Source organism: Myodes glareolus, chromosome 15 (assembly GCF_982192425.1).
Source record: "Myodes glareolus chromosome 15, mMyoGla1.1, whole genome shotgun sequence".
Lineage (NCBI taxonomy): Eukaryota > Metazoa > Chordata > Mammalia > Rodentia > Cricetidae > Myodes > Myodes glareolus.
In genome coordinates this window covers 54,978,478-54,995,791 of record NC_142040.1, presented here as the reverse complement: position 1 = coordinate 54,995,791, position 17,314 = coordinate 54,978,478, and the positions used below count along the sequence as shown (strand labels likewise).

Below are 17,314 nucleotides of genomic sequence, written 5' to 3'. Positions count from 1 at the left end.
GGTCAGTTCCTAACACAACAGTTTATCTAGAATATGGACAGTGTGGTATTTTGAATGAGAATGAGCCCTACACTCACAGATATGAACACTTGGTCCCCAGCTGGGGGAACAACGATATGGACAGTATTAGAAGGTATGGTCTTGTTGGAGGGCGTGTGTCACTGAGGGTAGGCTTTGGGGTTTTAAAAGCCCACACCATTCTCAGTGAGTTCTCTCTGCTTCCTACCTGTGAAAACGCTGCAAGCTCTCAACTACAGTTCTAACACCACCCCAACTGCCATGCTCCCACCAAAATGGTCGTGAACTCACCCTCTGGAACCATGAGCCTCAAATTAAATGCCTTCTTTGCTAAGCTGCCTTGGTCGAGGTGACTGACAGTAACTAAGACACAGACTAAGTTACCAGTGCTTACAGCAACGGCAAGTCTTCTGCCTCCGCCCCCACTGCTCATGCTTTAATCTCCTTTACCAACAAAGCGAGACCCAGCACCAGATATCTGCTGAGTAGTACACGGTCTGATTTTGAGAACTGAATTAACAGAGGCATTATAAAACTGAAATTATCTGTCACATGTATACCTAAAATTTCATCTAAAAAATTCAATGTACCTTATAAAATAAACAATCTCTCTATACTAGCAAACTGTCTAAGGTGCCATTTATTCCAAGCAAAGCTGTCTTTGTATGGACCAAATTCAAGGAGTGGACACACAACTTTTCACGCTTGCACATTTCATGTCTCAAGTAGTGACTGGCAGGGCAGATCTATAGGGGCCTTGAAAGTCGGGAAATTTGTACCCGACTCAGGAAGCTCTCTCACTGTGTGTAGCTGGACTTAAGGGAGGAGAGGCCGCAGCCTCATCAGATCTCAGGCCCACTGGACTTGTATGCATCATGTGTACAGTGCGGGGTAGAGAATAACAGAAGACACTGACTTTTGGCCTAGACACACACACACACACACACACACACACACACACACACACACACACACACACACACACGAATGTGCATCTGCACACACGTGTATACAAACCTATCCACACAGATAGTAATTACTGTAAATAGAAATTCTTTGTTTTAATATTTATCTATTGAAGTGTCTTCTCTGTGACAGGTTACAAAATGAAAAGGAGAGAAAAAGAGAGTAGGATCACGGACCTTCAAAACCCTCACTGTCTAATAAAGGGAATTAGCACTGCAGTATGACCATAATACGCAAAAGGAAAGGACACGTGTCGCGTAAAAACACCAGCAGGGTTTCACGAGGCCATCTGGACATTCCAGAGCAAATGTACAATGACAACTGGCACGTGAGGAAGGAAGGAAGCCTACAGCTCACCACATGAAGAAGACATGCCTGGAAACCCAGTCCAGGGCCAGGTCAGGAGGACGGCACTGCCAGGTGGTAGCTCAGCCTTCGCTTGGTTGGCGGAAGCTTTGGAGCAGACAACAGCTGAGATCTCAAACTGAGACGTCAGAGGCAGGGAGGTGTCTAATGCGACAGCGACACCAGGAAAACAGGCAGAATGTGGCCGGGCACTCCTAATGGTCCTGCAGGGTGGGCGGGCACTCCTAATGGTCCTGCAGGATGGGCGGGCACTCCTAACGGTTCTGCAGGGTGGGCGGGCACTCCGAATGGTCCTGCAGGGTGGCCAGGCACTCCTAATGGTTCTGCAGGGTGGGCGCAGAGGGTTCAGCACACCGCAAGGGAAGTTTGGCCAAGAACCTGGTAGACCAAAGTTCTAGCTCAGGGGCCTCATTCTTCTCCCCTCAATCAGTATTAGAAACATCTCTACTAAACCCCTTGCTTGAGACCCAACCACCAACTTGTAGACTCTTGGGAAGTGTGCTTCAAAGTGAGCAACTGCTTCAGAGAAGCTGTAACAACTCCATTCCATCTATAACAGCAGCTAAGAAACAAGGGAGATGGCAAATAGTTTAAAGTCAACTCAATTATTCAAGTGCACAGAACAAAACTGACCTATAATCCCGGAACAACCGCCTCATCTATCCCGAGCCCCTTGGCAGTTGGCATGCTTCACTTCTGATCTTCACAAGCACTTAGCTGTCTCTCCTACATAATTCAGGTTTCTGGCGTTCTCATCCTACCCCAGGCAATCGTGCCTCCCGATGAGTGGGAGTTTTGTGGGACTTGATTTTGAGATCTCCTAAAACACCTACAAACTGCCTCCAACTAAAAGACTCTGGACAAATGTCTGCAGAATTAAATGTGTACAGAGCTCCTTAAGCAGGGCTCCTGCGGCTGCACAGCAGCAGATGCTAGCAGCAGACACGCAGCAGAGCCTGCGGCTGAGGCCAGGAGGCTCTTTCAGATCAGACACACGAGGTCAATGCTACATCTACAAAAAACACACCTTCACGGCAAAAGTAAAAGAACACGACAGCGTTCTGCCTGCCAGCTTCCTCCAGGTTGCGGCTGCAGTCAGTCATCTATGTTTGCTACATCAGTTTTGGATCTTAGCTGCTGTCTGCTCTGAAGCTTCAAAAGCTTCAAAATAGTCAATTTAGAAACGGCATAATTCTGAGGTCATGTCATACGCAACTCTGTCATCATTCTTTTTGTCATGGTTAAAATCTGCTCCGCCCACCACAGACACACACACACACACTCACCCTCCTACACTCTCTGGGAATGGATTCCAGTGTTATGAATGCTAAGCATGCCCTAGAGAAAGGTACATCCCCACAGAATCCATTTTTGTTTTGGGGCCAGGGCACACACACTGTGCCCTTTAATACACTAAAACAACAAAGTCCTCTTGAGATCTGACCAATGAGTGCCATCAAAAGACGTAATTTACATACCAACAACTGTGATGGAGGATATGCCATATTTTCACCTGTGATGTGCTTTGTTAGGGAATTGTGTAGGGGTCCTCTTAATAAGAATTGGTCATGAGGGGTTGGAGAAATGGCTTAGTGGCTAAGAGCACTGGATGTTCTTCCAGAGAACCCGTGTTCGATTACAGTACCCTCATGATGGTTCACAACTGTCTGTAACTCTAATGTCAGGAGACCTGACACCCTCTTCTGGGCTCCACAGCGACCTGTCATGCACATGGTGCAGAGACACACAACAAATTAAAACAACAAACATTTGGTTATCAGGCCACTGGCTGCCAAGCTTCATGGTCTGAGCTGGATCCCTGGATCCCCATGGTGGAAGGAAAGCGCCTACTCCTTGTTAGTTCTCCTTTAACCTATACACACACACACACACCACATTATGTGTGCCCTGCCCCATAAACAAAAATGTAATAAAATGTATAAAAGAACTGTCATCTGGATTCCATGACATAATATGGTGAAATGGAACCAAGCTTTGTTCTCCCATGGTTCTTACTTCAAGTTCCTCCCTGCCTCCCTTCAATGAAGGACTGTAACTTGTAGGCTGAAACAAACCCTTTCCTCCCCCAAACTGCTTTTGATCAGACTGTTATTATCATTATTATTATTATTTTAATCACAGCAAAAGAGATGAAACTAGAACACAAAGCTTTTCAACCAAGCATATCAGTGCTCTTGAAAAACTTTGGATTTTAGAACATTTAAACTTTAGGATTAGAGCTACTCAAAGTGATAAAATCAATGCAGTAACCCAAAAATGTTTAAACAATTCAAACTCTGAACCATTCTTAAATATTTCTGGTCCCAAGTACTTCAGATAAAGAATCCATCAAGCTGCATGAAGACAGAAAAGAAGGTCGTGGAAGAAAGCAGCCTCTGAAGCAACCACTTTAGCTCTCATCTCCCTCCTCCACATGAACCTAGACAGACGGAACGGCAGCCAACACGATTAAACATTTCCACTTCCCACTATGAAAAGGAAGCTTCCCTCAGGCAATCTCCTCAACTGGCTTTCAGAATACAGTCTGCTCTACTTCACACCAAAATAATCCTCCTGCTAAACCTGGGCGCCTTTCAAGGGATCCGCACCACACACCTGGCAAGAGGCAACCTGAGCCAAGAAGGGTGTATTGTGAACAGACACAGGACATCATGGGGTAGACGGCACACCATCAGAGGCGTAGCGTGGCTGGTCACACTGTGTCTGCTACCAGGAAGCACTGAAGGACGGGAAGCAGGCTATGAAATCTCAAGGCCTACTTATAGTGCCCATTTGCTCAGGTAAGTCCCACTTCTTAAAGGCTGCACAAAGTTCTCAACAGTACCACTGGGGACCAAGTGTTCAAACACATGGACCTATGGGGGATATTTCACATTTAAGTCATAACATGATGTGGAGCTCACATAGATCCAGACCATTTCCTCCCCAGATTCTTCAGGGACTCAAAGTCAAACAAAAATGAAGACGTTAATAAAAATATTTGTGAAATCAAGAAATAAGAAAAATTAACCAGTGGCCAATATTACCATAATAAACCAAATAAAAAATATCATAGGGAAGGAAAATTATAAACCAATAACTCAAAACTTCCTCTGACAGTGTGGTGCTGGCACAAGGGCTGACTCAGAGAAGCAAGTCCCAAAACAAGCCTGCATATTTTCATCAAGACGTCAGAAGCTCTTCAGCAAATGGTGCTGAATAACTAGATACAAAAAACAAACAAACAAAAAACCAGAAAAAACAAAAACTAAACCAAACCAAACAAAAAAACAATAGAATGGCCCCTATGTCAAACCACATCCAAACTCAACTCAAAGTGGATTTTAAAACCGACACAAACGAGATAGAACTACAAAGACATTAAAGAAGTGAGCATATCTTTGTTATTTTACACCTGGGAACGGTTTTCTAGGCATAACCCCAAAATCACAATCAAAACAACGAAGGATAAATTGGACTTCATTAAGATTTCTTTGTCTCCAAGGACATCAGGAGAATAAAAGGCAATCTTTAGAAAGAGGAAAGACTTTGTAAATCATGTATCTGTAAGAGACTCATCTAGAATATAGATTAATACTAAATCATTAATAAAAAAACAACTAAAGATATGAGAGAGATATGAACAGATATCTTTGCAAATGGCCATACCACCATGACACATCAGCGAGATAAGATTATTTCATACCACCTAGGGTGGCCAGGATCAGAAAGATGAGTAAGCATAGACAACCACATAAAAACACAGGAACGGGGCTGGGGCAAGGGCTCAGTGGAAAGGTAACTTGCTATGAAAGCACTAGGACCTGGCTCAAACGCCCAGCGCCCATGAAAACAGCTGTGCATGCCTGACTCCAGTACTGATAGAGACAGGGAGAGTCTGAACTCGCTGGTCAGTCAGCTTAGCTACAGCAGCAAGCTTCAGCTGGACATGCTGTCTTGATGCAGCAAGACAGGAAGCAACAGAGGAAGACCCTCGTATCCTCGTCTGGCCTCTGGTGCACACAAGCATGTGTGTGCGCTACACCACACACACAGAAAAATTCTTAAATTAAAATGGTTTTTTAAGGGGCATAGGAACACTTATACACTGCTGTAATGAATATAAAACTGTGCAATCACTTGAGGGAAAAAAATCAGTTCCTTGAAGATAAAATAGTTACTACATGACTTCAAAATTCCATTCCTGGGTAAATACAAAAGTCAAAGCATATGTCTATAAGCCCACCAGCTACTGAGTGACTCACACATGGGGGATTACCTAACGAGAGGAAATAGGGAGTATTTGCTACAAACGAATCGTATGTCAAGAGAAGTAAGCCACAGAAGGCAAAATAGAGCATGAAGTTGCTCACATGAACTGTTCAGGAATGCATTAACTACAAGCAGTAGACGTGGTTGGTGGTTGTTTAGGGCAGGGCAGGACTACTCGTGGGCAAGGACATTTGTTCTGATATGATGAAAATGTCCTGAAATTAGATAGCCACAGTTGAAGAATTTTATGAGTATACTCTCCAAACCATCTGAAGTGTACATGCAAAGTACATGTAAATTACAGAATATGTACATTACTTCCCATAAAGCTGCTTTCTAAAAATTTACCTTGAAGGAGTTGGATCATCTTGGCCGAGGCGTGACATAATATTTATTAGGGTGTTAATTCCTATAAAAAAAAAAACACAAAGATACAAATAAATAATATAAAAACTATTTTAGAACATCATATGAGATATAGAAAGGAATTTTTCTCACCCCAATTTGACTTTATTAAGTTTAATTTCTACATGCAAGTAATTAAGAAAGAAAATTTTCTAAAATATTCATTCACCTTTACTAGACAGTGTCACCCAGAGTGAATGCTACTTAGTATGTATGAGAAGCACTAGAGAGTGAGGGACTAAGGAGCCACCAGGAAACTGTCAAGGATGGGGACTGAATTCGCGTGTTAGGAGGCCGTGCAGACTTAACATAGTGAGAGAGCTGTCTATGGTCGTCCACACCAACCTTTCTTCCGCATGTGCATGTGATGGACTTTCCTGTCTCCGTATTTGGGCTGTCGAATTCCACAGTTGGATAGAGAGTTCCTGGCATGATCAGGATTCATCCCGAAGTTCAAATGGTGACTCGGATGAGTCATGGCCAGCTAGAGTTTGAAAGAAATAAGCTGTTTAAACACCAGCACAGAGGCAGCACCGTCACAATGCTCCAAACAGCACATTTAAGGACCAAGCTCCTTCAAAATCAAATTTCAGAACTGCAAGCTCTTTTGAAAATAGCCCTAAAATGCCACCCCTTTCCAGGGAGGAATAGAATCTGGAATCTAGAAAAAGGAGCCATAAAAAAAGGGAATATCGAAAGAGGTGCCGACTCTTGACGGGCAGAAGGTAGATTAGTTCACTTTTGGAGGGGCAGCCTCAAAATTATGTGAGAGAAAGGGCCTGAAAGCAACCAAGGCACAGAGGGAAGAACAAGAGAATTCGGACTATCTCCAGAAATCCTGGTGCACCATTTATAATCTGCAAGACGAACTCTCCCAACCTGACTGTGTGACTTGGCAGAGTCATCTTACCTGTAGCAGACACCGGTCTTGGAAAGTATAGCCTATCAACTTGTCCAAGTGCATCAAGCACTGATGGTACCGGATGTGATGGGTCAGAACAGGCAGCATCATTGCATGCTGGGGAAGAAATATTTCAATATGCTTAACTCTATAAAAGCATCTTGTCTATTCTACAAAAAATAAGAACCATTTTCTCCTCCTAAATGCCATCCCATAAAGTCTTCAAGCAGTTGAGAGACTACATGGCAGCCTGGAGAACGGTCTACAGGGAACTCAGCGTCTGAGTCTCTGAAGCTGAAATGCCTGGGTCATGCTCTACCACTCACCCACTGTGTGACTTGGGGCTTTTTTTTATTCTGCCTGTTTATACAGATATGAATAATTTGCATTGGTATGGATCTTGGTTTATTGGTACAATTTTAAGGTCAATTTCTGCTCTTGATTAACATATTGTATATGTGCAGCTCATTTAAAAATACAATGTATAATTTAGAAATACAAGTTAATAGATAGTCATCTATAATAGTCAAGCTTATAATCATGTTAGGTTTTTTAGATGTACAGAGATAGATTTCAGAAGGATAGGGATTCTTCAAATCTTTCAACGACCTTCAGAATATATCATTTAAATGTTTTAATACCTTAGGACTTTCCATGACAATGAGACCCATCTGCTCCTGGGAGCACCAATCTACTTCAAGAGGATGGGTTATTTATGGAGTTTGTTAGCCATTTGGGCAAGAAACTGCTCTTGTGTGAACTGTTTGACTGAACTTGCAGGACCCACAGAAAAATGACTCTGAAGCTGCCTAAAGAAGAGACTGTCCTTTGGGGTTCCTAGTTCATGAAAGAGTCTGCCAGACATTCTGCAGGGCACAGAAGAAAGTGATTGATAAACTGTAATACAGGCGAACTGTCTTTGAAATTTCCTGCTTTGTGGAAAAGTCTGCTGGATATTATGGGCCCGTAGGCTGAAGATGAATGCTCCAATGGTACAGAAGAACTCTGGGTGACTGTTCAAGCGGCAAGATGTCTCTGTCAATTCTAGACTTTTGGAAGTTGCTACAATTCACTTCCTGTTTACTTAGGTAGCCTTCTGGAATCTTTGATGAAGTTTGATATAGCTTTCCTTATTCACGATAAAAGATAGAATAGATACAAATATTGTAACAGTAATTCTTGCTTGATAACTTTTGCTATGTTAGTTAAAACTTTCCTTTACATTTAGACAGAAAAGGGGAAATGGTGTGGGAAGTCCTTCTGTATATGTGTTGCTTTTACTGGTTAATGGATAAAGGAACTGCTTTCGTCTATAGCAGAGCAGAACAGAGCTAGGCAAGTAAACTGAATTCTGTGAGAAAGAAGGCAGAGTCTGAGAGAAGCCATGTAGTCCTGCCAGACACAGACGCCAGACAGAACTTTACCTTGTAAGCCACAGAAACGTGGTGATACACAGATTAATGGAAATGGGTTAAGCTAAGATGTAAGAGCCAGCTATTGGCCAAGTAGTACTGCAACTAATATAGTTTCTAAGCGATTATTTTGTGGTCTAGGTAGCCAAGATCCTACTACACCTCACTTGTAAAATGAGGATATTAAACGTAGCTAACCTCAAAGGATATTTAAATGGATAAAAAGTGTAAAATTCTTTTGGTTTTTTTTCCTCCTTTTACATGGGTTTGTGTCTGTGTGTGCACCCATGCATGTGTGAAGGCCCAAGGTCAATCTGGGTGCTTTCCTTCTCATTCTTCTCATTTTCAGACAGGTCTCTCACAGGAGGTAGAGTTCACCTGGCCCACAAGTCCCAGGAATCTGCCTGTCTGCCATCATCGCCTGGGGTTTATATGGGCGCTGGGAAACTGAACACAGGTCCTCCTGCTTGTACACTATTTTATACACTGGGTCATCTCTCCAGCCTGTATTTATTTATTTACTTATTTATTTATTTTTTTAAAACCAGGGCTTTGCTATATAGCTAAGGCTAATTTGGAATTTGTTATGTAAAAGAATGGCCTTGAATTCACAATCTTCCTGCCTCAAGCTTCTAAATGCTAGGATTATGGGCATCTTAAAAGGAATAGCTCTGGGCCTATCAGTATTCAGGACAACCTCAAGTAAGCCTTTCTGTGTTTCCTTGTCTCTAATTTCAAGGGAATATATGAAGACACATTTGTATATTTTAGGGTCAAGACCTTTTTGAGCCTCAAATTAAGAAAAAAAAAAACCCTTTCTCTAGAAACTTCCATACATGCAAAATTTTGTAGGCGATTTTAATGTGTTCACAGACCCCTAAACCTCATGCCTATCCATAAGACTATGGATAATCTCATAGTAGTCTCAGCATGACTATCCATTAAGACTGTCTCAGCCCAAGACCTACCAAAGCTACTCCAGGTCTCCTGATCATGCACTCAGAGACGGCCTTTCTGAAACCACTTAGGCAGTCAAGGCACCCAAGGACTTGGAACTTAAATCTTTGCTTAAATCCCTTTTCATCTGGCTAAAGATTCCTTATTGGGAGATGATTTCATGAAAGACATCTCTCTTTCTTTTCTTTAATAACGTTGCCCAAGAACTCAAGAATGAAGGAATCATTCTTATTCATCAGAAGCTGGAGGATGGGCACAGCCCACAGAATGATTGACACATGCTTTTCATTTGTCTCTGAAGTATTTTAAGCTGGCACTATTAAAAATACACATGAAAATGGGGCTACACAAAGCTACAGAAATCAGTCTCATGTTAGTCACTTAAAAAGAAATACTAGTTCTGCCGATAGGATCTAAGCAACAGGATGTCTCGTTTGCCAGCGCAACTGAGTAAAGCAGCTACCGAGCACCTACATGTGCAAGGGCTCCTGTGCCTGTGGAAGATAAAGAAGATGAACACAGTTTTTTTAACAGGGGCACAAGAGATACACCATTCTGATATACACCATTGGCACTCCGCAAATTTTGTTTTTATAAATGCAGAATTTAAAAATATGACAAACTGAACACAAAGCATGCAGTCAATATACCATTTGTAGCCACTTAAAACTGCAGGAAGCTCAAGAGAGCTGGCGTGGACAGCTCAGTATTAAATTACAATCACCGGGCATCTTCACTTTCCTCTTAATCCAAGGTTTGTGTGTGTGTTCACATCTGGGTGTGTGTTGGGGGGAGAAGTATGTGTATATATGTGTGAGACTGTAATGTATGTGTATATGAAAGAGTGACAGTGAGAGAGAGAGAGTGAGGGAAGGGAAGAAGGAGAGGAAGAGAGGGAGGAGAGGAGGAAGGAAAAGAGGAAGTGGGGAAGAGAAAGAAGAGAAGGAAGAAGAGGAAAAGAGGAAGAGAAAAGGAAAAAGAGGAGGAGGAAGAGGAAGAGGAAGAAGAAGAAGGCCCTTTTGTAATATTGTGAGAAAATAGTAATATATAATTTTTAGATTCTAACTGACCTGCGATGCCCCCACACCTAGAAGAGGAGCTAATGGAATTAATGGATGCTAGAGGAAGGTCATGTTTTGTTGGGGGAGGGGAGCTAAATCACTGGTGAGGGCCTAATGCCCTTGTAGGCAGTCCCACACACATACACACTAATTGGACTTAATTCATCATAAAAAAGAAAAAGCCGGACGGTGATGCACGCCTTTAATCAAAAGCTACAGAGAAACCTTGTCTCAAAAAAAAAAAAAAAAAAAGAAAAAGAAAAAGAAAGAAAAAAAGAGGCATAAAGTTGGAAAGGAGAATGGGAAAGAGATTGGTGGTGGGGATAGAGGGATAGATGGGAGATGGATATGACCATGAAACATTGTACATATGTATGGAATTTAAAAAATAAAATACAAAGGATACAAAAAATAGACTAACAAAATCAAAGATCCCTGAACAAAAACAGCATGCAAAGACTAAGAACTATGGTGGCATCAGTACCTCTGTGAGAGAAAAGGGAGAGTACCTAGATTTGATAGCTCAAAGACTGAAGAAGTCACAGATTAGCAGTGTGTATGTTCACAGGTAAATATGAGCAAAACCAGAGTAGGCTATGCAAACTTAATTCCTAGGCAAGGACAAGGAGAGTCCGATAGAGCTCGAGAAACCCTGCCCTGTGGTCTCAAACCTGGCCCAGAACTATAAATAAAAAGAAAAATAAATATTTTTAGTAAAGATGCCAATAGAAAGGTGTAAATACACCTACAAACACCTGGTTTTTGACAAAGAAGCAAAAATTATAAAATGGAAAAAAGAAAGCATATTCAACAAATGATGCTGGCATAACTGGGTGTCAACCTGTAGAAGAATGAAAATAGATCTATATCTATCACCGTGCACAAAACTCAAGTCTAAATGGGTCAAAGATCTCAATCAATGTAAAGCCAACCACAGTGAACCTCAAAGAAGAGAAAGTGGGAAGTATACTTGAACACACTGGCACAGGAGACCACTTATTAATATAACCCAGCAGCACAGACACTGAGAGAAACAATAAATGGGAACTCCTGAAACTGAAGAGCTTCACTAATGCAAAGAACACTGTCAACAAGTCAAAATGGCAGCTTACAGAACTGGAAAGGATCTTTGCCAATCCCACATCAGAAAGAGGGCTGATCTCCAAAATATACAAAGAACTCAAGAAATTGGTCACCAAAAGAGCAAATAATCCAATAAAAAAAAAATATGGAGTACAGACCTAAACAGAGAACTCTCAACAGAGAAATCTAAAATGGCTGAAAGACACTTAAGGAAATGCTCAACACCCTTAGCCATCAGAGAAACGCAAAACAAAACAACTCTGAGATTCCATCATAAACCTGTAAGAATGGCCAAGATAAAAAACACTGATGACAACTTATGCTGGAGAGGCTGTGTGGTAAAGGGAACACTCCTGCATTGCTGGTGGGAATGCAAGCCCCTTTGGATATCAGTGTGGCAATTTCTCAGAAAAATAGGAAACAAACTTCCTCAAGACCCAGAAATACCACTTTTGGGTATATACCCAAAGGATGCTCAATCATACCACAAGGACATGTGCTCAACTATGTTCTCAGCAGCACTGGTTGTCATAGCCAGAACATGAAAACAACCTAAATGCCCCTCGACTGAAGAATAGATGAGGAAAATGCGGTACATTTACACAATGGAGTACTATACAGCAGAAAAAAATAATGACATCTTGAAATTTGCAGGCAAATGGATGGATCTAGAAAACATTATATTGAGTGAGGTAACCCAGACCCAGAAAGATAAATATATGTACTCATTCATAAGTGGCTTTTAGACATAAAGCAAAGAAAAACCAGCCTACAATTCACAATCCCAGAGAACCTAGATAACAATGAGAACCCTAAGAGAGACATACATGGATCTAATCTGTATGGGAAGTAGAAAAAGACAATAATCTCTTGAGTAAAATGGGAGCATGGGAACCATGGGAGAGGGTAGAAGGGAAGGGGAGGGAAAGAGAGAGGAGCAGAGACAAATATATAGCTCAATAAAGCCAATAAAAAATAAAAAAATAAATGAAACATAAAAGCAAGGTACAAATACATTTTTAAAAACTAAAACTGAGAAAATGAAAGCTATAAATGAAAATGAGAAGTAAATTTTATAGAAATAAGAATGAAGAAGAGAAAGGAAGATCTTTAGAGGTAAAACGCCAAAAAACACAAACTGTGAATAAGCACTGATACAGATTAACCCAACAGGTAAACAATATGGGGTATGTGTAGCAAAGAAGGATTACCATACAAGCCGGGAGCAGAGACATGCACCTGTAATCCCCGTACTCTGGAGGCAGAGTCAGAGGCAGGTGGATCTCTGAGTTTGACGTCAGCCTGTTCTACAGAGGGAGCTCCAGAACAGCCAGGGCTACACAGAGAAACCTTGTCTCAAAAAAGAAACAAGCAAAAAAGAAAAAAAAAAATCAACATGAACTAAGGGCACCATATCAATCAGATTCAGGAAGAACACGCAGTGGCTAGTTCCAATATCTCTTTTTTTAAGGGAGAGGCTCATTGCTTTAAAGTATGTCTATGAGGTAAACCAAGCATGCATGAACATTCACCATCCTTCGGTTACTCTGTTATGTTTGAAAATATATTTTGATGTTAACCAAAAATGTAAGTTTAAAAACCACTGGATATGGGGCTAGAGAGATCTCAGCAGCTAAGAGCACCTGCTGTTCTTGCAGAGGACCTGAGTTTAGTCCCCAGCACACATGGGGGCTTACAACCATCATCTGTAACTCCAATTCCACGGACTCTGCCACCTTTCCTGACCTCCTCGGGCAATAGGCGTCCATGTACACATGCATACAGGCAGGCAGAGCGCTCATGCACATAAAATAAACGTAAAAGGGAAAGGGAGAAAAGAAAAAGCCACTCGAGCAGAAGGTCTCGACAGTCTCTTCTAGTTCCGGTTCTCAGGATTTCCCCCCAGGGTGCTGGAAATCTGAGCCAGAGGCTCATGAATGCCAGCCTAGTGCTCTGCCACTAGGCTGTAACACCCAAACCCCAGCAGTGCAGGATTCTCAGACCATCAACTCAGAGGTGTCACCGAGATCAAGACTTCTAGTGGTTTGCTCACTGGTCTCGTCATAATCTATGACGTCATCTCACAACATTATGTTTGGTTCTGAAGAAATACTACCAACCAGAAAAATTAGTGATGATGTCACACAGTCCAAGGGAGAATCAAAGCAAAAAAAATAACTACATCTCAAAGCACTGACAGTAAGAAATGCTGTCATGCTGGGCAAAGGTAAACAGCATAGAATCAAAGAAAGGAAATATGGCCAACTGGCAAAATACCATAGTAGCTGGCTATCCTACAACTATTTACTAATACTACATCAATAATTAATAATTAATCTTAATGCAAAAATTAGTTTTAGCCGGGTGTGGTGGTATACACATTTGGCAGATCTCTGTGAGTTCAAGACCAGTCTGATCTATAGAGCTAGTTCCAGACAGCTAGGGCTACATAGAGAAACCCTGTCTCAAAAAACAACAACAAACAAAAAATTAGTTAATTTTCATTATCACTCAGAATATCAATCACTTAATAATACTTTTAATAACTGGATAAATTCCACTGTTCAATATAATTAAATGGCAATATAAACTTTTAAATTCATTACAGTGAAATGAATACCTACAAGTACATACCTGAACTCATGAAAATACAGCTATCACTAGACAGGTTTGAGGAAGCTTGGGAGTATTTTCTGTACAGGACTGAATGAAGCAAACGGAGCCACCTGCTCCTGTCTTTGTGCTCATTCCCTTTACTTTCCACACTTTAACCAATACCAACCATGACACAAAAAGCAAGAAAAAAAGCCACAGAGTATGCCAGTTTGGTGGAACATCAAATCTGGTGTAATTTTTGGCTATACAGTAATGAGTCACTGATAAAAGCAGAAATGTTCTCTAGTAAGTTCACCTGGAAACAAATATCGTCACTGCAAAATACAAAATGCATGCTGTGTTTATTAAAGCCTCAGCTCTCTAGATGACATCAGCCTCTGGTGCAGAAACCTGGTGACTTCTGATGACAAGCCGTACGACTGGACTTTTGCATAAGTCTACACTAGTGCTGCAGCGGGAGACACATCTGAAGGCACACTCGCCTTCACCCAAAGAGACATGTCCGTCCCAACTGTACCTCCACAACACACACAGCATCAATACGGAAAATAAACAAAACCTGGACAGCTAGAAAGAAGCCTGTGCTTGGTGCTCTGCTTCACATCAGGGTATAACCCACAGAAACTTCTCAGAAGTAAAGCTCATCGCCAACGCCTGTGGGAAGAGATATGTGGGCAGAACTGTTTCCGAGAAGTGTCATCACCTGACAGACATCAGAACGAATGCCAGTTTTCCAGAATCCTTGGCTGCTGAGCTCCACCGTTACTTCTCGTCGCATCGTGTTCTTCTGCCGTATTTTCTGGAGAGCCTCCTAGAAAAGAGCTCACTGTAAATGACCAGTGGTCGTGAAGCGAGACTGAGCGCCACACATCAAGCACTGGAAAACAAAGAGTCATACAGTATTTTTCTTACATTCAGGCACTAAACCTTCCTTCTATAAAAGAATATTTTATTTTATTTGAGGTCAAGACCAAGATGGGAGACGCTCTAGGCACAAAACAATCCTTCCTTTTAGACACATGACAAAAACTCTAAACTAAACCTCACTAACCCAGCATGTCTGAACACAATATGTTTTTACAAATGAGAAGCAATATATGGTTTGGGATCTGAAACTATCATGTAAAAAGTATATTTATATCAAGTCTTACATTAAGCATTTCCAGAAGCAATATATGGTTTGGGATCTGAAACTATCATGTAAAAAGTATATTTATATCAAGTCTTACATTAAGCATTTCCATTAAGAAAGACAATCAACCTGATACCTAGTTGCCTGGTCGCAAAACCCTTACACTCTTGATGCAGGGCAACATTTTGGAAGGGGAGGGGCAGGTAAAGACGGCTGGCACAATGGCACACACCAGTAACACTAGGACCCAACAATGGCACACACCAGTAACGCTAGGACCCAACAATGGCACACACCAGTAACACTAGAACCCACAAGGCTGTTTGTTAGTACGATGACTGCAAAACTGAGCAGAACCCAGGCTATAGAATGAGACTCCATCAGAAGAGAGGAGGAAAGGTAAAGACAACAGTCTCAAACTTCACCCATGGGGCACAATCAGAAATTGTCTTCCTTTTCACTATCCTTCATGTACAAAACATTGTATTTGAATGTATGCAGTTTAATAAAAATCCCAGGAATTCATAAAGAAAAAGTAAATACCACTACCTACACCATCAAGTTCCTACTAGGGGTCACATACCAGGAGACAGGTTTTCAATGATACAGTTCAAAAGTCCACACAAGCACCTTTTGCCATGGGTACACAGCAGGGTGTGCAGATAGCCCCTCGGCCTTAGTGCCGTGGGTACACAGTAGGTGTGCGGCCAGCCCTCAGCCTTAGTGCCGTAGGTACACAGTATGGCGTGCGGCCAGCCCCTCAGTCTTAGTACCTTCCTTTATGAAAGATTCTGACTCCTCAAGTCACATTAAGTGACAAAGCCAGAATTCACATCTTTTCCTAGCTTCTAAGCCTTATACTACCCACAGCAGAATAAAACTTCACTGAAGTTTGTGTTAATGCTAAATGTATTTATTTTTAACATGGAAACTAAAATAGAATCATGGACTATAGACGATAATAGTACTTATTAGTAAAGAACATGGGATGTGAGATATCCAACTTAACAAAGAATTATGAAAGAATGGTCTTTTATAACCATAATATCCAAAAAAATCTAAGATCCAATGTTATGCAATATAAAATAAGGGATAAAGGATAATTCACAAATTTTAAGCTTCTTCTATCTACAGAAGGCTGCGATGTAGTTCAATAGTAGTAGAGCATTCACCTTGCATACAATGCATAAATCCTTGGTTCAGTCAACAATACCAAAACAAGTGACAGATATGTGATTCAAAACAGTGATTTACTAAGAAACTGGCCTTAATGGTAAAAATGCGCTCCAGTGGATAGCCCTACACCATGGAAATACCAGCAGTGCCAACTAGACCCACTGGCTTAAAAAAAGGGTAGGTAGAGTTACAAGGGAGACCTGGAGAGAAGGATCTGGGAGCAGCTAGAATGGAGGGACAAAGGTAACCTGGATCAAAACACTGCATACATGTATGAAATTGTCAAGTTTAAAAAAATGCCACCTTGAATACTAGAGTGTTTTTAAGAAGCAACCGATACACCAGACCAGGGAGAGGAGTAACTCCATCTGTTTAAAATCTCTTTCTCGTCTGTCAGGACCTCCAGAGTAATGCACAATGAAGATAAACCCAGCATGCACCATCAATCACTGAGGGGCGGGTTCAATACCTACCTCCCTCTGCGCCAACTTCTGTTTGTCCGTTTGTTTGACTTTGGGACTATTTGCCAGGAGGTGGCGAAGTTTCACGTAACTTTTCCATAATTTTTGGTACCTAGGAAAAGGACAGACCGTCACCTTAGACAAAGAGAAGGCAAATCTACAGTGAAAATAAAACCAACTACCCTAGTAAGCCTGCTCGTACATACATACATTCCTTTAAATACTTTGGTGGCAAAAAACGCTCAACCCAAAGAAGCACATGGTTTGAGAGTTCAGGGACTGGGTGCCCAGGCGTCACCTGGAGCCTGCGGTTATGTGACTGACAGCCCATTTAGATAAAAAAGGAGGCGTAGACTAAATGGAAACAACCCCACAGAAGACACAGAAAACCACTCAGACAACAGAATCATGTTCCACTTCTCAGTGTTACCTCTTTATAAGTGAAATGCTTATTTAAATTTAAAATATATCTTTTATTAAAAACAATC

The 17,314-nt window shown here is 41.5% G+C and overlaps 1 protein-coding gene across 3 annotated transcripts in view; it reads right to left on the bottom strand.

Annotated features, from left to right (window-relative positions):
- Nucleotides 1–17,314, bottom strand: part of Drosha (drosha ribonuclease III) — a 112,637-nt gene that overhangs the window by 39,342 nt on the left and 55,981 nt on the right. For all 3 annotated transcript variants that reach the window (XM_087896962.1, XM_087896960.1, XM_087896961.1), the window contains exons 18-22: nucleotides 16,839–16,938; nucleotides 14,761–14,868; nucleotides 6,938–7,045; nucleotides 6,373–6,511; nucleotides 5,971–6,031 (exon numbers count right to left, since the gene is read on the bottom strand). In XM_087896962.1, coding sequence (XP_087753088.1) covers nucleotides 5,971–6,031; nucleotides 6,373–6,511; nucleotides 6,938–7,045; nucleotides 14,761–14,868; nucleotides 16,839–16,938 — 516 coding nt within the window. The remainder of the gene's footprint in view (nucleotides 1–5,970; nucleotides 6,032–6,372; nucleotides 6,512–6,937; nucleotides 7,046–14,760; nucleotides 14,869–16,838; nucleotides 16,939–17,314) is intronic.